Raw genomic sequence first — 22,281 nt, 5'->3', positions numbered from 1 at the left:
AAACAAAAGTCCCTAGGCCAGGTTTGCCTTTTGGAAGTTTCTCATTTCTATGTCTCTCACATTAAACAAAGGACCAGGGATCCCTGGGTGGCGCAGTGGTTTGGCGCCTGCCTTTGGCCCAGGGTGCGATCCTGGAGTCCCAGGATTGAATCCCACATCGGGCTCCCGGTGCATGGAGCCTGCTTCTCTCTCTGCCTGTGTCTCTGCCTCTCTCTCTCTCTATCATGAATAAATAAATAAAATCTTAAAAAAAATAAACTTTAAAAAAATAAAAAAAATAAACAAAGGACCATGTTGTGTTGTTCACCATTTTCTTGCCTAACACAGTGACTAGTAGAGTCGGTAGGTAACAGATCCCACGTGGATGAATAAAAATCACATTCTTGGGATCCCTGGGTGGCGCTGCGGTTTGGCGCCTGCCTTTGGCCCAGGGCACGATCCTGGAGACCCGGGATCGAATCCCACATCGGGCTCCCGGTGCATGGAGCCTGCTTCTCTCTCTGCCTGTGTGTCTGCCTCTCTCTCTCTCTGTGACTTAAATAAATAAATAATAAATAAAATATTAAAAAAAAATCACATTCTTATATTGGATAAAATGTCCCTTTCAACTTAAATGCCTATATATATATATATATATATATATCATATATTATTGTATCTAATATATATTATGTCATACAATACCTTATGTTATATATCATATGGTATATATTATATATCATATAATATTATAATATATATTATATGTGTTTTTGAGAGAGAAAGTATCTGTGCATGAGCTGGGGGAGCTTGGGGTGGGCAGAGGGAGAGAGAAAATCTCAAGCAGGTCAAGCCTCCACACCCAGGGTGGAGCCCAATGCTGGGTTCAATCTCATGACCCAACCCAGAGACCATGACCTAAGCCCAAATCACGAGTTGGGTGCTTAACCAATTGAGCCACCCAGGTGCCTCCCAAAATATTTTTTTAAAAAACACCAGATGAGCTGGAATCAAGCTCTTCTTTTCATAATAAAAGCTGAAAATTAAAAAAAAAACCTCCAGAAAATAGCAACAACAAAATAAAAACAGGTAGCTGACAAAAATGAAGGAATAACACTGGAAAATAGGAATTTGTGTGAACTGTGGTGAACTGAAAAAAGTGTGTGTTATGTAAAAGCATTCAAAATTCAAAGAACTTTGAAGTAGTGTGGTGACAGGATACAGCATGTTCATATAATAGTTTTGGTTATAGATTAGTATTTTGCAGTGCTTGTATTAAAGTGATATACCCGGGATCCCTGGGTGGCGCAGCGGTTTAGCGCCTGCCTTTGGCCCAGGGCGCGATCCTGGAGACCCGGGATCAAATCCCATATCAGGCTCCTGGTGCATGGAGCCTGCTTCTCCCTCTGCCTGTGTCTCCGCCTCTTTCTCTCTCTCTCTCTCTCTCTCTGTGTGACTATCATAAATAAATAAAAATTAAAAAAAATAAAGTGATATACCCATTATATATTCAATACAAATATAGAGAATACCCATTGGCATGAAAATATGCTCATAAAATAGATTTTTAAAAGGTATTTTTTTTTAAGTGTTCTACAATGGACACAAATTGTTTTTGCATTCAGAAATGAATTTTTTTTACAAGATAAAGAAGTAACTCAGATGGCAATGTGGAGGATAAAATGGAGTAAACTAGGGCCAGAGCCAGAAAGATTAATAGACTATTGAAATAGTATGGGTAAAAGCTGGTAGAAGCCAAATTAAGGTAGTGGTTGTGAGGATAAAGAAAGTAATTGGATAAGAGGACACAGAATGAAAAGGACTTGATAATCTTAGATCTGTTTAGGTTGGAGATAAAAGTTAGCTTAAACACAGTAATTCCACTGATAACCCTCAATCTATATGGGTTGAAGATAAGGGTAATGAATTCATTAGCCTTTACATGGTAATCGAAATGAGATTCCTTAGGGAGAAGATATAATATAGAAATAAGGCAATGGCCTGAATCATGGGGAAACTCTTTAACATCTAAAAGCCAGATGGAGGAAGAAAGACCTATAAAGAATATTAAGTAGGATTGACTGGAGAGATAAAGCAACTAGGAAGTTATCATAGAAATTAAAGGAAGTGGGTTTCAAGTAGGGATTGGTCATCGATACCAGTGGAGAAAGCATCTTGTGTGCTTCTGATGTTTGCTTCCTGTAAAAGGACCTCAACTAGTTGGAGGTCCTTCTCTATACCTGGGAGATTGAGTGATTTATATGAGTAGTGAATTTGTGAAGATCATAATATTTAGCTCTGTCCTCCAACCTACAAGGACAAGGTTGTACACAAAAGCCAAATTGTCGTTTCAGCCTCCATGCTGTCCTTGTCAAGTGTTGCTAGGAATTGAAGGTATAAATTGGCCTAACTCTGGGTATAAGTACTAAGCAATATCAATCAACTTAATATTTTATCAGTTAAAAGGTGGTATTTTGGCCCCCATTTCCACTTTGCTTTATTCCTTAAATTGTTCAGAACCAGAAGAGGGGAATTATTTTCTTGAGATCCCTTGGAATATGCAACAATTGATGTCAAATTCCACAAAAGTCAGGTAGAGTAGAGGCTGAAAAGAGGCTAATGACTTCAGCAATTAGGAATTAATCATAAATCATTATCTTCCTTAATAAAGTCAGTTTCTCCAACAAAGTCATCTGAGGAAATGTCTCCATGATGGTGTTGGTGGGGCACCTGTAACTAATGCTTCAATCCTTTTTCTGTAATATTCTCTAAAAATGGAACTATATCGCCCAAGGGGTTACATTAGTGAAGGCTATTTTAATTGCAAATGAATAAAACCTACTTTAAAATAGCTTAAATGAGGGTGACAAGGATGGGTGAGAGAAAAGGCAGAACTTAGTGGCCACTTAATGGACAGTGGATCTAATCCTAGATCTCAAAAATCATTTGGACTCTACTCTTTATTGTTCATATCTGCCTTCTTTTGTCTTTGCTGGATGGTAAGATAGGCTCACTCCATGTTATGTCAGCAGCTCTAGCCTCAGCAAAATTTTCATAGGTAACTGGAAAGACTGGCCTGGCTCATATGCCTATCTTTATGACAGGGGAAAAAAAGAGTCATATAAATGGCAGCTTTATCAGGTAGAGGAAAGGCATTTCCTGAAAAGATGAACATACAAAAATAAGTGTTGGAGTGTTTTCTACAACATTCCAGCCCTTGGCTACCTACCTTCTATACTTATGCTTCTTTCAGCACATAAAATTTCAAAAATGTCCTAGCTTACGACAACGTAATTATTCTGTGGACAACTGAAATACTCTCCTGGGAAACACGACAAAGTCTCATCCAATTATCGCATCTTGCTTGAAAATCAAGGGTTCTGATGTGCTTTTCTTTTGGTCAGGTCTGGACATAGCTCTTTGTGGTACAACATGATGAAGATAATTATATTAGGTAGTGGTAAAAACTTAAGGCAAGTTAAGGGCAGTCACGTGGGGCTCAGTCTAACAATCCTGAGATCATGACCTGAGCTGAAACCCAGAGTCCGACGCTTAACCAACTGAACCACTCAGGTGCCCCACAGGCACTCTTAATTAGCTAGTGGATGAGGTCCTTGGTCAGCTAATATCGTGATCGTGAGTTCGCTCTCTGAAAGGTGCTCCCTTATCGCTTACACAGAAGAGGGTTTTGGAATAAAGCTATCACAGGCCCTTGTTTGCAATGATTGGTATTTCTGTCAGTACAACTGTCTTGGCAATCTTAGTTGGCTGCTGGTCACTTTGCTTTTTGGTAACTGTGGTTTAGCAACAAGGAATGGAGATGGCATATGAATCTGTTTTCTGTCCTTAAGCAACGGGTTGTAAGGCTGGAATGCAACATCTATCTATCCCACAACCAACTAAATTTAACTACATATTTCTTTACCTATCCTCCAGTCAATTAAAATATGTATTTCTATTTTGGCTTTTCCATCCAAAATTTTAAAGATTTTATTTATTCATGAGAGACACACAGAGAGAGGCAGAGACATAGGCAGAGAGAGAGAAACAGACTCCTAACGGGGAGCCTGATGCAGGACTCAATCCCAGGACCCCGGGATCATGACCTAAGCCAAAGGCAGACACTCAACCACTAAGCCACCCAGGCATCCCCCCAATTTTAAACTGAAGAATGAGTTAGGAATAGTGCACTTAGGTTTTAACTGTCCCATTGCCCCCAACTTGCATCTTGGGGAATGGCTCCTCACATTACAACGAATTTGCCAGCCTTTGTTAGACAGAATGAATATAGCAATAGATGCATGAGGTAATCGAGGATCAAGCTTTTTCCAGGGTTCCAATGATATCTTTTACAGGGTGTCTAACTCCTTATCTTTATTTGCACTAACTTTAGCTCAGGATAAAGAATCTTTTTCCAAATCTGTGAGATGCAAGTTTAATTCTCAGGCACGTGGATTATACAGTACACACAGAAAGAGTGTCTTAGAAATACATTCTTTCTTCTGCATTCAGAGAGCTAGCTTGGACTGAAGTGCATCCTTTTCTTGTAGGATCTCGCTAAAAGACACACTCCAAAATCCTGATGTTTTCCTATCAATTCTCTTAGAACTACCATCTTGATAATAGACATTGCCTAAAACTTAAAATTCAATGTGTTAAATAGTGCCGAACCTCCTACCTTGGGCTAAGGAATCTTATTACTGTGCATCCCACATAAACTCACTGGTTTTACATTTTAGACTATGTCACTTGTTGACACAAGTACTATTTTATGGACTAATCAGGAATAAAAACACAAACCTTGCCATTTTGAGATTCATACTCTCTTCCAGTTTAACAGTCTGTTTTGAATTTCACATTAATTTTCTTATTCAGGTTCACGAATTCAAAGGTTAAGGTATTATTATTATTATTATTAGACTGCTCTCATTCTCCTCTAAGATTTAATCTAGTTGCTAGAGATAACTTCTTTACCCTCATGGCATTGGCAGAGGGAAATATGGTTTGCTAGGTGTCTAAATTTGTTGTTGAAAGGTCTGTTGTTCATACGACTTGTAATCCACTCTCTCAGTTAAAGTGTGATTCTTTTCCCTCTGCCCTTACTTCAAAATGTATGGATATTAGTATCTTCTCAATAGGATCTTCTATTCAATCCATTGGATTCATACCACAGCCTCTGCCCCAAGTTTCCACCACCCTGTCCTGCAAGCGGTTAGGCTGTGAGCCAAGATTACATACCTCTTGAGAGATTCTGTATCTCCTTTTCAGTCCACGGTCATCAAGAAAGGCACAGGAGTGCGAGTCGTTATCAAGCTGCCTGGGCTACTCGCTTAAACAGAATATGCTGCATTATTTTTTATTTTTTTGTAGTTGTCCTTGTTGGGCAAACTTCCTGGTGGGGAGCTAGGAATAAGCCACAAGCTCTGTTTGAATTCTGAAGTCTTCCTGGTAGTATCTATCCCTTACCCTTGGTATATTAACTCTAGGGAGAGAGCCAGGAAGTACATGTCTCCAATCATGGGCTCTTCTCTTACAATTTCATTCTCAGGCAAGTCCACTGCACAAGGCGATGATAGGCCATAGAGAGTTAAGTTTTTGCATAATTCCAGACTGAGGTACCTCTTTCTCAATAGTGCTAGCCAAAATGGTGAGACTTTTTCTGATTGGCTTTGTTTTGTTAGCTTGCCCATGCCTGAACCGATCATTAGGACTGTGTAGTTAAGGTACTTTGGCTGACCTGATTCATGGGCCCATTCCTGTGGTATCATGGGTAATGGACAGTTGCATCTTGGGAAAGAAGGCTAGGATTATATTAGGGTAATTTCCAAATCTGTGGTTTAACACAAAAGAATGCATATAAACTCTAATCCAAGTGAGTCCTTTTACCCTGTGGCTTGGCCATCTTCAACACATGGCTTCTAATACAACTGTGTTCATCGGCCTTGAGTTGGTGGGGAACGTGGAGATCTTGGACTTTTCATGTGCTATTTTTCTAGACCACAGCTGCAACAGGAACACATCACTTCTACTCATATCCCACCTGTTAGAACCTAATTGGCACCCCTCACCGGCAAGCCTAATTGCAAGGGAGGTAGGGAAATATAATCTGTGTGCCCAGAAAAAGAATCTAGTATCTGCAAGAGTCCACTATTCTGATCACTAGATATCTATTTTACCTTCTCTTCCCACACAGAGATTACATCCAACTCCAACAGAGACAACCTAAAATTCTGTTGAGTTACTAGGTCAGGCTTAAAGTCTAGGTTTATAAGTAGTGTGCAGTCCTCTTAGGTCCATGTGTAACCCATGAACTAAAAAGACAAGTTATCTCTAATATAACCCCATGCTTCCACAAACCCAATGTACAGTGGTAAATCAGAGATAGGTAATTACATTATAGTCTTATTGGGAAGAGAAAAATGTGAGATACTAGGCAATGTGAATACATAATGATGATGAAATACTGCACGGACATTTTGTGATCCACCTTCCTTGAGAGTAGAAGAAGACTTGATGGGACCTCAGTCTAGTCTTTGGGAGAACTCTGTTGTCCTTTGTCTTCTGTATAGCTCCCGGTATCAACCTCTGATATGTTGTCCGATATTCTCCATGCCACATCCTATGTGGGTACCGGGATGCTATAAAGTGTTTATGCCCTATTTTCTTTTTTATGAAAGCCTGGGGCCTTACTGTTTTAATACTTGAATAACATTTGAACCAAGTTAATAATTTGATTAGTAATAAAAGTCCTTGAAAAATTTAGTCTTGTGATGATTTGCTTCCAGTAACTACACCCAAAGTTCGTTCATTCTTTCTTTCTTTTTTAAGTTTAGTATTTAAGTAATTTCTACACCCAACTTGGGGGTTTGAACTCATGACCCTGAGATCAAGAGTCACATGCCCTTCTGACTGAGCCAGCCAGGTGTCCCAACCCAAAGTTCTTTCTTACATAATTCTCAAACCTGATTTACTTCTTTGCTTCCTTGTCCTCATGCCTGTTTCTCTAGAACTTCATCCCAGCCACCTTCAGGCCATCTAAAATAATGGCTTGGTTGGGAACAAGAAAGCGTTGATATCTTTGTTCCTGAACTATAGTCAAGGCTTCTTCCATTTCATTTGTTACCACTCAAGGTCTAGAAAGTCAGAATCCTTCCAAGAAAGTCTTGGAAAAGTCTTCTAGAAAGTCAATCCTTCCAAGTATTCTTATGCATTTTCATTTCTGCAATTCTTTCCTTGAGCTCATCTTTTTAGAAAAACCTTGCTAAAAGCAAAATGTAAAATTCAAAATACACTATCACTTTTAAATTCTTTTGAACTATTTCCTCTAGAACTAGTCTCAATAGATAGGTGATATACTTTTCAATTATGTTGCCCCTAGAAAACCTAGGTCTCCTTTCAGCCTCCTATATCAGTTTCTACAACCTCTGCTACATCATCACTAGGACAATGCAACATATTTTAGATGACTGTCCTAGCAGTATTCCCCTTCTGGTACCAAGCTCCAGATTAGTTATGGTCATTCTAGCTCCTATAATACATAAATTCTCAAATCTCAATTTTCTCTTATAATAAGCCCCAAAGAGGTTTGTTTGTTTTATTTATTTATTTATTTATTTATTTATTTATTTATTTATTAATTAATTATTTGGAGTGGCAGGCTTCCAAGTAATGATTTAGCTACTCATGTGCCTCTCTTCTGGCACTGGCATCTCCGACATATAGTTTTCAAGGTTATGATACTAGTTATAAGCTGATGGAGAAAGAATAAGGGAAGACGGGAGGAACTTTATTAAGCCTGGAAATGAGTGCATCACTTCCATTCACATTTCACGGGCTAAAAGTCATCTACATGGCTCCAACTTGCAAAGGAAATTGGGAGATTCAGACTAGCTATACGTCCAGGAAGAAGAAATGTTTCATGAATGGCTAGTCCAGTCTCTGACACAAGGCTCTGAAAAACAACAAAAACAAAAACACAGACACACACAGAAACAACAACAAAACAACCAACCAACCAACCAAACGACAACAACGAAAGCTATATAAAAATAACAGAAAGTCACTGCAGGGGCTCTATTTGAGCAGGCTTGACTATATCCTACTAGTCCCAATAAGGTGCTCACTTTGCTACTATGGAAGAGATAAAAATTTATTTTCTTCTAATAATGGAATTAAAGTGAGTGCTTTTCCTAGTGTGACGGGCACAGAAGTTAGGATGCAAGGGGTTAATGAGTTACATTCAGACCACAGAGATATTGAACACAGAATCCTCTCAAAGAATTGCGAAGGAAAGGAAATGGTGTGGAACCAGAGATGTGGGGGGCATCAATCTTCTTTTGACATTTGAAGTAAAGTCATACGACGACGGAATGTGGCCGGGACTTAAGGCTGTAAAAAGTATTCTGGTGAGAAGGGAAAAGAAGGTAAAGAAGGTGCTGATGGATGGATATACAGAGTGGGAGGGAGGAACCCAGCTGAGGTTCTAGAAGCTAAAGCTGCAGCGGGTGGGATACACACTACGGTGTCAGGCTCTGCACAGGAACCCAGCCACTGCTGTAGGAGAGGGACAGGTGGATGGTCAGCTTAGCGTGTGTCTTTTACTACAGCACTTACTATACCAAAAGCCCCTGGAAGTAGAGACTTTGATAAAAACAAAACAAAACAAAACAAAAACAAAACAAAAAAAAAAGCCGAAAGAAAAAAAAAACCAAAAAAAAAAAAAAAAAAAACTATGCACACAGTAGGAACATGATGAACTTCTGTTTGAATGAACTGATTCAGTCATCGCCAATCCTGCCATAGTACTCTGTAGAGTACTGGCAACTGCCCACATTTCATATGGTATGCCAATGCTAAAAAGAAAAAAAAAAATGCTAAAAAAAAAAAAATGCAGGCACACTCAATTAAACTCAGCAGCAGTCTTAAAATGGCAACTGTGTCAGCTGAGACGTACTTTTTAAATCCTGTGCCAGTACATCTGCCTTGGGCGTCTGCTTCATCTTCCCTACGCCACTGTCCTCTTGCGGTACCAGCAGGGGAATGATTCCGAGTCCGATAAGCCACGCTCTGACGCCGACAGTCCCGGAAGTCCTCCGTGGATGTACAAGTGGAACTCGAGACCCGCCTTCACGACGCTGCCTCCCGGAGATGCTCAGACAAACGCGAGGACCGATAACGCCCGCTCCGCAGGGAAAGGCGGAGTCGGCGCGGGGTGGAAGGACTGCTCGGCCGTTCCGTGGAGCATCCCCAAAGCGCGGCGGACCGTCTCGTCCTGCCTCCTCCCTGCTTCCTGGAAACCTCGAAGTCGTCGCCGTCTCCGGCATCACCGAACCGGACTCCTTCCCACCGCGCAACGGGACACCCAGGTCCAGGAAGCGTACGCGGCCGAGAGGGCTCCTTCCCTTGCACGACGCCGTCTCTCAGAGACCCAAAGTCCTTACCACGAGTCGGCGGTGGGGGACACAAACAAACAAGCACCAAAAAAAAATAAAATAAAAATAAATATAAATTTAAAAAAAAAGGCCAGGAATAAAAGTACGTCTCCGCACGACGGCCCACCTGGACCCGGCGGCGCCGCCGTCCGCTCACGGGAGCGTCGGGACCGCGCGCTCGATCTCACTCACGTTCGTCTCTCGGGCGCCCGCGCGCCTCCGCTCGGGCGACGGCTGATGGCGTCACCCGCACTTCCGGCCGCGGCTGCGTTCTAGTCCCCAGCGAGGAAGGAGGAAGGGAGGTCTGAGGCGCTGGATGTGTGGGGGAAATAGCGAGCGAGGGGAAGCGATCCGGGCGCCCGCGGGCTCCGCGACAACGCCCGCGGGCCTCCTCTGTCCCCGCCGCCCCGCATCGGCGGCCGCCCGGGGCTGCCCTCCCTCGCCTTCTCGCGGTCTCCCGACACCCGGTCTCCCTTCACGCCTCGCCCCCCCCCCACTCCCCCCTCCCTCCCCGTCCCTCCCCCTCCCTCCCTCCGTCAGGCTCCCCGCCCTTAGTATCGCGAGACGAGGTGAGAGCTGGCGGAGCGGCGGCGGCGGCGGCGGCAGTAGAGGTGACCGAGGCGGTGGCGGCGGAGGCGGCCCCGAGCGCTGTGCGGCCCCGGTGCGGCCGAAGTCGCGGTAGAGCGTAGCCCCCGCGCCCCTCCCCCGCCCGCGCCCTCCCTCTTTCCCTGGGGATGGAGAAGGCGACGGTTCCGGCGGCGGCGGCGGCGGCGGCTGAGGTAGAAGGGAGCCCCCCGGCGGTGGCGGTGGCGGCCGTGGCGGGCCCCCCCGCGGTGGCGGCGGCGGCGGCGGCGGAGGTCGGCAGCGGCGTAGGCGGCGGCGGCGGCGGCGGGGCTCGCTCGGCCTCCTCTCCTCGTGGGATGGTGCGAGTCTGCGACCTGCTCCTGAAGAAGAAGCCGCCGCAGCAGCAACACCACAAGGCCAAGCGCAACCGGACCTGCCGACCCCCCAGCAGCAGCGAAAGCAGCAGCGACAGCGACAACAGCGGCGGCGGCGGCGGAGGCGGCGGAGGCGGCGGCGGCGGCGGAGGCGGCGGAGGCGGCGGCGGCGGCACCAGCAGCAACAACAGCGAGGAAGAGGAGGACGACGACGACGAGGAAGAGGAGGTTTCTGAGGCAAGGGCCTGGTTTCAAAGGAAGGAGGGAGGAAGGGACCGTACAGGGCCCAGGGGCCGGAGGAGGGAGGGGACTCGCGGCGGGACACGTTCTCGTGGGCTCCTGCCCCTCGGTGGCGCGGCCGTCCGCTGTCCCCGTTCCGCCCCGGCCTAAGTCGCGAGGCGTGGGGATGTGGGGGAGGGTAGCTGACACGTGGGGGCGGGAGGCCGCGGGGCCCACGGGCTTGGATGACCCGCTGCTGGCGCTAGGATGCTCCCTCCACGCGGTTAAGCGTGAGGAGCTGGTTAGATCCCCGTGTGCTCACCCGGCGGGGTCCGCCTGGGGTCAGTAGGGCCGTGTAACTCCTGGGGCGGGGGCGGGGGCGGGGCCGGAACGCGAGGGAGAGGATAATAGGCAGCTGGGTCTCTCGCGGAATGGCCAGGAGCTTGGTGGATGGATTCTCCCACTTGCGAGGTGGAAGGGAGCAGTTCTGAGGGGAGGGAAGAAAGGTTGCGACGGACTCAGAGCTAAGAAGTATCTGTGTGTGTGAGAAACACGTGAGAAGCTGTACTTTTCCATACTGTTCTGCTGCAGGCTGCTGCTTTTTTTTTTTTTTTTTCTTCTTCTTCTTTTCATGATTAGTTGTGGCTGCTGAAGTAGCTTTTAGTTCTTTGATCCCTCAAGGGTTTTGGATGGATCAAGGGTGAACTGATTTTAGATGCATACACATCCATACGCAACTCGGCGGCTGAAAAATGCGTTTGACTCCTACACGTGCATACCTGTGCATCTTCAGATGCTTTCTTACTAAGGAAAAAGTAAAGCCAGGCTCTGTCGTTTTCCAGATAATGTGGGGCAGCTAAACAGTGCGTTGAAGCCAGCCTTGGTTGTGGTGAGTTGGAATAGGAAGGCCTCTTGGTTTGTCCTAGTGATCTGGTTTCATAACTGTTTATAATCTTTCCTGGGTCCACAGACAGGCGGCGTTGCAGGACCTTATTCTTCAAAGGCCACATAGAACCCAAAAGCTCAGTAAAACATACCATACTGACGAAAAATAAGAGCCTTACTATCAGCTCTTTTGTAACTCTCTCGTCCACTCCCTGAAATGGAAGCTAGGAAAATCTCGATTCGGAGAATGAAGTTGTAACTTAAGGCAGCAGAAGGAAAAATAACCTGAAAGGCTGATTTTAAATCTGAGTTGTAAGAGAACAACTGAATTATCTAGAAGCATCACTTGCCATTATTCTCTTCCACAGAGTTTATCTTGGTGCAAGGCTTGGTTTTTTTTTTTTTTTTTTTTTTGAAAATTGTACTATTGGATCTTTAGTTCCGTTCCAGTAGAGAAATGCGAGTTTGAGACTTGTCCTCTATTGGAAGACCAGATTCTTTTACCTCAGATTGGATGAAGTTAGACAGGTAGAGATGTAATAGTTCAAGTATGTATACCAAAAAGATGGACATTCCCTGCTATTCCGTTATCCTGTTGAATTCCAAGAATAGGTTTGTATTGGTAGATTCTGTATTGGTTTTAGTTGGGCCTTTCAGTATAGTGTGTTACTTGGGCTGCACTTGTAACAATGAAGAGGAGGATGTGGCGGGATTCTTATTTCCAGTAAAATCTATTATGGTAGTTAGAATCACTTCACTTGTGTGATTCTTTGCAGAGATGAGAAACATTTTAGAGATGATCTAGTTCAGCCCTTTTGTTTTAAAAATGAGGAGAACAAGCTTTAGAGGAAACTGTGGTGGATAGTAGCAAAAGTAGAAATCAAAGTTTTCTAATGGTTCAGACCAATACATTTTTTATGACCACTCATTTCCCCTCCTGACATCTTTCAAGAAATTGCAATGAACTTCAAGGTAACACAATCATGGGCAGATGTAGGCAAAATGCCAGTTTTTTATTAAGATTTTAAATTCTCCCACAAAATATCAAGCTTTGGTTCGGAACTTGGTATCAAGTTGAGTGGAGTACTTACTGGAATATTATGCTATAAACTTCACATACCTAGGTAGTTTTGTTCATTGAAATTTGGCCTAATAAGCAAAACTTTTAGTAAGTTTATAGGTGTTAATTTTGTGAGTCACATTTATTATCCTCAGAAATTGGGAGTGATATATGTTGACTATCATCAACTAGGTAGGGGAGTTTCTTTGTTTCTAGTATGCTTTATTTTGTTTTGTGCACAGTGGTGTAAACAATGGGTTTGTCAGTAATGAAGATGAGTCAGGAGAAATAAGTGTAAGTAAGAAAGTACAGCCATTAAAAATAAATCTATATAGGTACATGAGGGATGAGCAGACAGAAAGGAATACAGTATGCCTCTGCACCTGCCTCCATCCTTTACCAAAATAAAGAAGTAAATCTCACAGTCACTGTACATTATAAGCCAAATGGATGAGTTGTGCAATGTTTTTCATATTATTATCATTTTATTGGCATGTCAGCAGAAGTTTAGCTTTCTAGAGCTAGGAAATCTTGTGGCTAATACTCATGGTATTTAAGTCCATTTTCTAATTCATTCTGTTATTGGCTACACAATGAAAAATGTGGATAATATGATCCTTGAGATTATCCTTCCAATAGAAATCATAAAAAGATGAGAAAAGAACATGAAAGGCTATAGTTTTTGTATATAGTTGTGGTTTCAGGTATTTAAACTGAAAAATTGGAGGATAATTTAATAAAAACATACATTTGCTATGAAGAAATGTTAGCTGGATATTCTGTATATCTGCTGAAAGAGGAAACCGTTGGAAGGAAAGGAGATTCAATTTAAAGAACAGCTTTATTTGAATGTTGAAGAACAGGAATCTAATTCTTATTAAATGTTAGAATAGCTTATTGAGAATTGGATTTTCTTTTCAGTATCAGAATAGGATAATCATGTTTTAGATAATATGTGTAACTTCATCTATACCTGAAAACAAAAGTATAAGACCAGGAGCTCTCCTCTTCCCTCTCCTACTCCCATTTGACTTAAAATCTTAGATCAGAAATTGAAAAATGCAGAATTTCGTTGGCTTTCGGTGGGTGACTAACATGGAAAATACACGGAGTTGTATTTCCTAACATATAAGTTGTAATGCACAAAAGTTAAAATTGCGAGAGTTCATACTCCATTTCAGAAATAACATTGCATTTTGTTGAGTGCATTTTTAAATGTAATTGAATGTTATCAGTCTGTGTTTGCTAATGAAGAGTTCGAAGGGGAAAAAACTTGCTAGTAAAGGTAGCATTCATGTTCAAAAGTAACTTTTACTAAAGATGCATAAAATGTAAAGATGTTAGTAGGAGTTATTCAGAATTCCAGTTATTTTTGGTAGGTAATTTGAGGCTTTAAATTTAAGAGACAAATCTAGTGGTGAAATTTTAGACAAGGGGAGCCAGTGAATAAATTAGTATTGACTATTTTTTTTTTTTTAAGATTTATTTATTCATAAGAGACACACAGAGAGAGGCAGAGACATAGGCAGAGGGAGAAGCAGGCTCCTCATGGGGAGTCTGATGCGGGACGTGATCCCAGGACCCTGGGATCACATCCTGAGCTGAAAGCAAGACGCTCAACTGCTGAGCCACTCACTTTTTAAGGAATTTGCAAGGCCAGGGAGAATCTGTTTGTAGACCTGGAAAAGGTAGGGTTGAGTATGAGAGAAAAATTATTTCAGTCGATAGTTTTCTCTCAAATTCACTTCAAAATCTTTTTGTTGTTGTTGTTTTTTAATGGAAAAATGCCACCCAAGTTCCTTTGTTACAGTGGTAGAATCCCAGATAAGTCCAGAGAAGCTTACCTTTTCCCCATTTTCATCTCTTAATTGATAAAGCGGTATTTTAAGATCTTTGAAGAAATAGTTCTGTCATAATTATCCTGTCTTCTAGACTGCTTAAACACAATACTTGATAAAAAACATTTTCAGTGAGTAACTAGTACTTAGGGAGGATCCAGAATTCATCTAGGAAACCAAGAGAAGGAATTGAGTTTCCTTTTCCCTTCTTGGATCCAGGACTGCCAAATAGCTAAAGTTTGGACTTATTTCAGTATCTTTTAGTTGCTAATTCTTAGCGACAGTCCTCTTCCATAGGTATTACAGGGAAAGCCAGTTAAGCCAATATACATTGATTGTTGAATGCCTGATAAGTACCTTAAGCCTCCTAGATACATTTACATTTTAAAAACATAAGAAACTATTATTCAGTGCCTACTGTATGTTAAATCCAACATAATGGTTAAGAGCGTAGATATGATCCATTACTCACTAGCTTTGCGATCTCAGGCAAGTATTAACTTCTCTGCACCTTAATTTCCTCTTATGTAAATGATGGTAAGGTATGTTCTACTTTATATCATTGGTATGAGAATTAAATGAGATAATACAAGTAATATATTTTCATTTTATTTTCACCATATCCCTACAAAGTAGGTATTTTTATATATGTTTCATTATTTAATAAAATGTTTAGAGTTCCTATTATATGCTGGGCATTTTGCTCTACTGGGTAAGTAATGGTGAGAAACATGTTTTAAGACACATTGATTTTAAAATGCACCAATAATTAAATATAGGTTTTGGGAAGTATGAGAGCGAGAGTAAATGGTTAATGTAGATCCTGAATAAAGTGGGTGAATTTCAGAAGTATACAAATGTTGGGAGAGGATATTCATATTGACTTCAAAGGCAAAGATCCTGGCTTAGAAGGGTTTTGGGTAACTTCATCAGAGTCACATAGCTAGTAAGTGGCAAAGCAGGACGTAACCTGTCTGAGTCAAAGCCTCCTCGTTCATTCGCTTGCTCACTCACTCATTTATTAATTAATTAATTCATTCACATGTTGTTATGTGGTGTTGAGTGCGACATCTTAGATGTTGGCATTTCAGATAGTGTGAAAACAAATTCAAATGGTATAGGAGAACATACGTTTAGGTAGTAGGGCAATCACTGAAGACAAGTTGACTACCCTAAACTTTTCTTTCCTTTTCTTATTCCTATTTTCTTGTTCACCTTCTCTTTTTTTTTATTCAACTCCTTGAAAAGGAAGAAATACAGAAAAGTACAGATAAGTGTGTCCGTGTTCCTACCATCTAGAATTAACAACTGTTAACAAAATAAACTTGATAGTGAAAACTACCCTCTTTAGAAGCAATCTGTTGCTTCTCTCAGATTTTTAGTTTTCAAGGTTATTTTCTTTACTAAGCCAAAAAAATTTTACTTTTAAATAGGAGTTGACTTAGGATCTGGGTAGGCTGTGAATACCTGACATTAAACCCAAGATTTTGTTGAAGGTGCTCATAAGTGTTTTATTCTTTTTTCCCTTACACCCATGGTGTGTGTGCAGAACTTTTATTGGATATTTTAGAGAGGTCAGGTGACTGCCTCTTCCCTCCCTCCCACCTTGTTATTTTGAAACATTCTCACTGCAGTAGTAGTGGGGAATCAGGCAGGCATTTATGTGCATTGTTTGGAATTGGGAAACTGCTTGTAGCCAAGGTAATGTGGTAACTCAGAAGACCTATTTGTGTTGAGAAGTCCAGAACTTACTTTACTTGTTCTTTCTGGAAACTAACCTTACGCTTACTTTGTCTTAAGTCCTCATATTTTGTCTTTTAATTGTTTAATTAATGAATCAGTTTTCATCTAGTCTGCTAAGAACTATCAGATCTGAAGATGGAAACCTTGCCTTACACATCTTTGTATCTCCTGCTGCACTGTTCAATGTGTTACATAAGTCTTAGTGTCTTACCTTTGCTAGGTTTTCAAGAAGTTAGATGTCTGAAGTAAAAATAAATAAGTAATTAATAAGTATTTCTTCTTTAACCACTACTCTGGAAATATTTGGGTTCGTCAGAGACTTCCCAAAATTTGCTAGACTGTTTACTAGACTGCTGCTACTGGCATCCAGTTTTACCATCTGGTTGACTGGAAGTTCAGTTTTTAGGTCTTTGAGATAGCATATTTGCATTTATGACAGTAGTTAATTCTGCATTCTTACAAAGATGATTTAGTGGGTTAGTAAAGGTACTTGTCATGAATTTCCATATAATTTTTACAGACTTGACCAACATCGATGAAAAAAATTTCACTTCATAGTGGTATGTGAGATAGTGTGTTGATACCACTTAGTTTTTGTTAGCACCAATAGGGGGCACCAACATCCTTGATAATCTATGCCCAATCTGACTAACTTCCTTCAACTTTCACCTTTTGGGGGAAGAAAAAAATCGTTAGGGAATTGAAGGTAAAGAGTGAATATGAATACCCTTTTAGTCCCTGGAACCTTACTTGTCTGGTAGTTATGCCTATCCACGTGCCATACAGAATCAAAACAGCTCTTGTCATGTTTGGTGTTTTTTAACTTACTAATGTATATATTTTCTTCTCTTTAAAAACTTTTTCAATCATTAGGGGAAGTGAAGTTGTGGAACAACATAGATATCATTTTATCATGATTTATAATTTAGATTTTAATTATTGAAAAAAGACATATTGAATTTCATTTTTCCCAAAAATGCTTTGAAACTCAACATTAATAGAGACCTGATTATTTAAAGTACAACACAGATTGCCTTCTGTTATCTTCTAAAACTCGTAAACATTACCTTGATCTTTTGAAAGAGTTGGCTTAAGTTTACTTCTGGGTAAGACTATAGACATAAAAGAGGGTCAGTTGCAAAAATATGTAAAGTTTGTAGTACTTTAGGAATTTCTTTTGGACCCAATATTATTTAGTATATTTATAAATAATTTGGATAATATGGTGAAATACCTCTCAGGTGTACAGTAGGTCAGAGTGAATTGTGTTTGAGAAGGTTGTTGAGAATATGTTAAAAATGCTGAATAGGTTTTTATGAGTCACGGGTAAAAAAATGTGGTTTTTTTTTGGTAAATGATCTGAAACAAAGCATGCGTTTTCAGTAAAAGTTCAGTATGGTGTGGAACAAGATGAAATGCGGTATTGGAGAATCATAACTCTTATTTTAAATAATTCTGTGATACCTCTGCACAAAATAGATTATGTATATTTCCATCTGCTGTACCATGGAAATGTTGACCAAAACTAGGGAGGATCTAGAGTGGGATAATTTAAAAATGATTGGAGGGTTAGGGATGGAATCCATGATCAAGGAGGATTGCAGATTATCCTTAATTATATTCTTATTGCTTGTTACTTAATGTTCAGATTAATCAGTTACTGAAACTTGAATCATGGAGAAAAATGTGAGGTGTGTTAGGTAGTGTTATTTAAATTTTGAAAATAAGTAAACTCCTCATTTCTTAATTCTTGATATTATTTGAAAGTACACACCAGACATGACAAATTTATGAAACTAATTTATACAGATGCATCTCTATCAGGCCACATATATCTCTAGCAGGCATTCCTCTCCTGAGCTATCCTTAAGTCTCATTTAATCTTCCTTCCTTCTTTCCTTCCTTCCTTTATTCTTTTTTCCCTTACACCCATGGTGTGTGTGCAGAACTTTTATTGGATATTTTAGAGAGGTCAGGTGACTGCCTCTTCCCTCCCTCCCACCTTGTTATTTTGAAACATTCTCACTGCAGTAGTAGTGGGGAATCAGGCAGGCATTTATGTGCATTGTTTGGAATTGGGAAACTGCTTGTAGCCAAGGTAATGTGGTAACTCAGAAGACCTATTTGTGTTGAGAAGTCCAGAACTTACTTTACTTGTTCTTTCTGGAAACTAACCTTAACTAACTAACCAACCTACCTACCTTCTTTCCTTCCTTCCTTCCTCCCTCCCCAAAAATAAAGCAGAAAATTTTTTAAAAAGGTGAAGAAATAACCTATCCTAAAATTAGTGATCTGTGTTTTCCTCTTGAATTGTCTTGTAATTAAAGAACCTTTGAGAAATAACTTGATCTGTAGAAAAATTAGTTTCATCAGTTTTGAATTTGGAATGAATAAACATTAACATATAGTTCTATTTTCCTTTCCTTCTTTCCTATCAGTCTCAGTCTGAGACCAGGAAGGAAAGGAAGTTTGTCTTCTAGTTTGTGTTATATCAGGTCTATTTCCAGTTCAGTCTTTGATCTCATTATTGTCTCGTTTTCCTCTTATATTTTATTTGAATTTAATCAAACAGAAGGAGTCCTGTTATCAAGCCTCCAGTACTTACTAGTTCAAGATGTAGTATAGGAGTTAATTCTTTTACCTGACATTTACTGAGTCTCCTATGTGTAGCTGTTTTGAGTATATAGTAATCTCAACCATTTCCCTCTCAGTGAATGTTAAAAAGTCAGCTATATTTAAAATAATAGCTGTATATGTTGAGTTAAATTATTTTATTAATGTTGTAGGTTAGTAAAACTTAAATTTACATGAAAAATTCAATGATGGAATTTTTTTTCTGATTTTTAGAAAATATCACTATTATACTTTTTTTTTAAGACATTTATTTATTCGTGAGAAACACACACACACACAGAGAGAGAGAGAGAGAGAGAGAGAGGCAGAGACACAGGCAAAGGGAAGAGCAGGCTCCATGCAGAGAGCCTGATGTGGGACTCTATCCCCGGTCTCCAGGATCACGCCCTGGGCTGAAGGAGGCGCTAAACCGCTGAGCCACCTGGGCTGCCCTTTTTTTTTTTTTTTTTTTAAGATTTTATTTATTTATTCATGAGAGACAGAGAGGCACAGACACAGGCAGAGGGAGAAACAGGCTCCATGCGGGGAGTCCGACATAGGATTCCATCCCGGGTCTCTAGCATCACACCTTGGGCTTGCAGGTGGTGCGCTAAACTGCTGAGCCACCCAGGCTGCCCACTATTATACTTTCCTAAATAAATTTAAAAAGCATTATTGAGACCTAGCAAAATCAGGGATTATGAAGAATTTGAAGGCACTGAAACATTATTACTAGCTTCGTAAAATTTAAGTCATGTTGAGATAAATTAATAATAATTTAAAACTGTGAAGATGGTTTTAGTTTTGTATAATTAATTTGGGGATCTGTGTTTTCAGTATAACTGTAGATATATACTATATATACTATACTATATATGCTATATATACTATACTGTATATATAACTTTAGAATTGGTCTCATTATAGGGATTGTTTTATTTCTGTTTTTGAATATAAGCTGGGTAGACTTTACATCTTTTATGAGTGCCTCTTGGAATACTCCCTAATTTGTGGTATTATGTTCTGATTTTTTTTATATGATGTAGTCTGTATCTGCTCTTTTTCTAGAATATCCTTAGCAATTACATTACACCAAATATTCATCCATTCTGATTTTACTGTGAAGATTTTGTAGTAAGAATAGATGTTATAAAGGTATACTTAATGGTTAATGCAGGTACAAATATGTTAAAATATGAGGAGTTGAGTGATAGGATGGTGTAGAGTACAATGTTAAAAGCCTTCTAAGTTAGATTTTAAATGTAGCATTTACTTATAATTCTACCCTTCAGAATTAATCATTATTTGAAATTTTTTCTTTCACCCTTGGTGTATGTTAATCAAATTATCTGTCACACAGAACAAAGTTATCACTTACACATTTTGTCTGCTAAAAGTTTAATTGATGAGCATACTTAAAATACATCAGTTGAAAAGATAAGTCTTCAATGATTACGTACTTAGCTATAAAAACTAATGAATACGTTCATACTTTAAAAGAGTCTTCTAATAATTTTTTTTTATCTTCTTTCTTAAAGTAAATGCTACTAACAGCTTGGTGTATATCAAATGTTCTAGTTTCTTTTCTTGGTGGGAGTGAATGAATGAGTGTGGGGTGGGGAAGTGGGGATGTGTGTCTGACCAAGTACATTAGGATTTGCCTCATTGTTCTCATTTTCTTATGAATGTTCCATAGAATGAATGTTCATAATTTATTTGCTCTTTTATATTGGTAGACATTTTTTAAAAGATTTATTTATTTTAGAGAGAGAAAGTGTGCACAGGCACATGTGCAAGGGGGGAGGGGCGGAGAGAGAGAGGGAGAAAGATAATCTCAAGCAGACTTGGAGCCAGATGTGGGGCTGGATTTCATGACCCTGAGATCATGACCTGAGCCAAAACCAAGGGTGGAGTGCTTAACCAACTGAGCCACCCAGGTGCCCCTATATTGGTAGACATTTTGATTGTTTTTAGTACGTTGCTATTACATGTATAATGCTGAAGTAAATGTCCTTTTACAGTTATTTTTGAGTATAAAAATATTTCTTTGGGATGGATTCCTGGAAAGAATTGCTGAGCCAGAGGTTATGCATGTGTTAAATTTAATAAATACTTCCAAGTTTAACTTCCATCAACAGGATTTTAAGGATATTACTGGAAATGAGCAATCTTAGTTCTTAAAACGTGTTAAACAAAAAAGTGTTTGTATTGTTTTGTTTTCATTTTCCTGAGTACTATTGACATGAATAAATTTTTATTTTTATTTTTCATTTGGATTTCTTTGGAAAATTTCCTGTTATATCCTTTACCTTTTCTATTAGAATTGTCTTTTTCTTAGTGATTTGTTGGTGCTGTTTATATTTATGCATAATAATCCTTCACAGTATTATTTGTGCTCTCTGTTTACAGTATGTTCGCAATGTAGAAACATGTTTATTTTTGTGTAGTAAAATGACTTACTCTTTTATAATTTCTAGAGACCTTCACCCCAATATTTTAAGAAAATATTCTTAGAAATTTTCTTTTGATACCGCTGTGATGCTTTGTTTTTGAAAGATACACAGATATCTTTTTAAATATAATATTTAACTGTTGTGTCCATTTCTTATTTACTCTTTTTAGTAGCATTTGATCTTGTTGGCCAATTTTTGTCTCTTCAAAAAATGCTACTCTCTTTGCTTATGTAATACCACCCTCTTCTGTTTCGACATTACTAGCAGCTTTTTTTGGTCTTCTTGTTTCCTCCTACTCCCCTCACTGTACATTCTTTGATTATTTAGGACCTCGTTGCTCAGTCGTGGGCCCTTTTCCATCTTGTGTGTAGTCTCACTTCTTAGGTGATCTTATCTAGTCTTGTGTATTTATATGTAATGCTAGTGACTGTCAAGTGTGTATTTCCAATTTATAAATTTATTTTTTATTGGTATGTGTATTTCTAATTTAAACTTTTCTTCTTGAGTATGGATATGAACTTTTTGGTCATCCAATATTTGTACAAACCTTTCTTCTAACAGATACTTTTCTTCCTTTCTTGAGAATCACTCCAAAGTTTCATCCAGTTACTAGATGTAGCTCAACATGATAGATATTTACATAATTCTTTTTCTCTTAATTCAGCCAGTAATCTATAAAATAATAAATAATGTGTCTCTTATTTTGCCCAACCATTGCACAGCAGTGAATAGGAATAGGATAATCATAATGATGCTTCGTTGGAGAAGGAAAAAACAGAAGTAGATAGCAGTAGTTGGCCCATGTTAATACTGAAATCCTTCTTGACTGAAGACTCTGCTTTGGCAACATATAAATTCCTCAGTTAAGCCTTTGATTTTGCTCTATGATAGAAATGCCATTTTGATTATTGTGTGTGTCGTTGGCTTTGTTCTTAGGTGATTCTTCCTTGTTTGTTATTTCCCTTTGCCACATCTGAAGTAATAGGCATTCAAGATAATGACATCCCTAGAAATTGTCCAACTTTTATAGCTCCCTGCCAGTTGGTATAGATTAAGGGTTATTTAAGGTTCAGTCATAGGTTTCTTTCTTTCTTTCTTTCTTTTTTTTTTTAAGATTTTATT

General features: G+C 39.7%; 1 protein-coding gene across 5 annotated transcripts in view; it reads left to right on the top strand.

Annotated features, from left to right (window-relative positions):
* Nucleotides 1–10,003: 10,003 nt before the first annotated feature.
* The window catches only part of ANKRD17 (ankyrin repeat domain 17), a 153,150-nt gene continuing 140,872 nt past the window's right edge, over nt 10,004–22,281 (top strand). For 2 of the 5 annotated variants that reach the window (XM_025435816.3, XM_025435815.3), the window contains exon 1: nt 10,013–10,585. In XM_025435816.3, coding sequence (XP_025291601.1) covers nt 10,145–10,585 — 441 coding nt within the window. In that variant the 5' untranslated portion in view covers nt 10,013–10,144. Of the gene's footprint in view, nt 10,586–22,281 lie in introns of all 5 variants that reach the window. The other 3 variants (XM_025435821.3, XM_025435820.3, XM_025435819.3) reach the window with 2 other exon arrangements.

The sequence above is a fragment of the Canis lupus genome, chromosome 13 (genome assembly GCF_003254725.2).
Source record: "Canis lupus dingo isolate Sandy chromosome 13, ASM325472v2, whole genome shotgun sequence".
NCBI lineage: Eukaryota > Metazoa > Chordata > Mammalia > Carnivora > Canidae > Canis > Canis lupus.
This window is presented reverse-complemented; position numbering and strand designations above follow the sequence as displayed.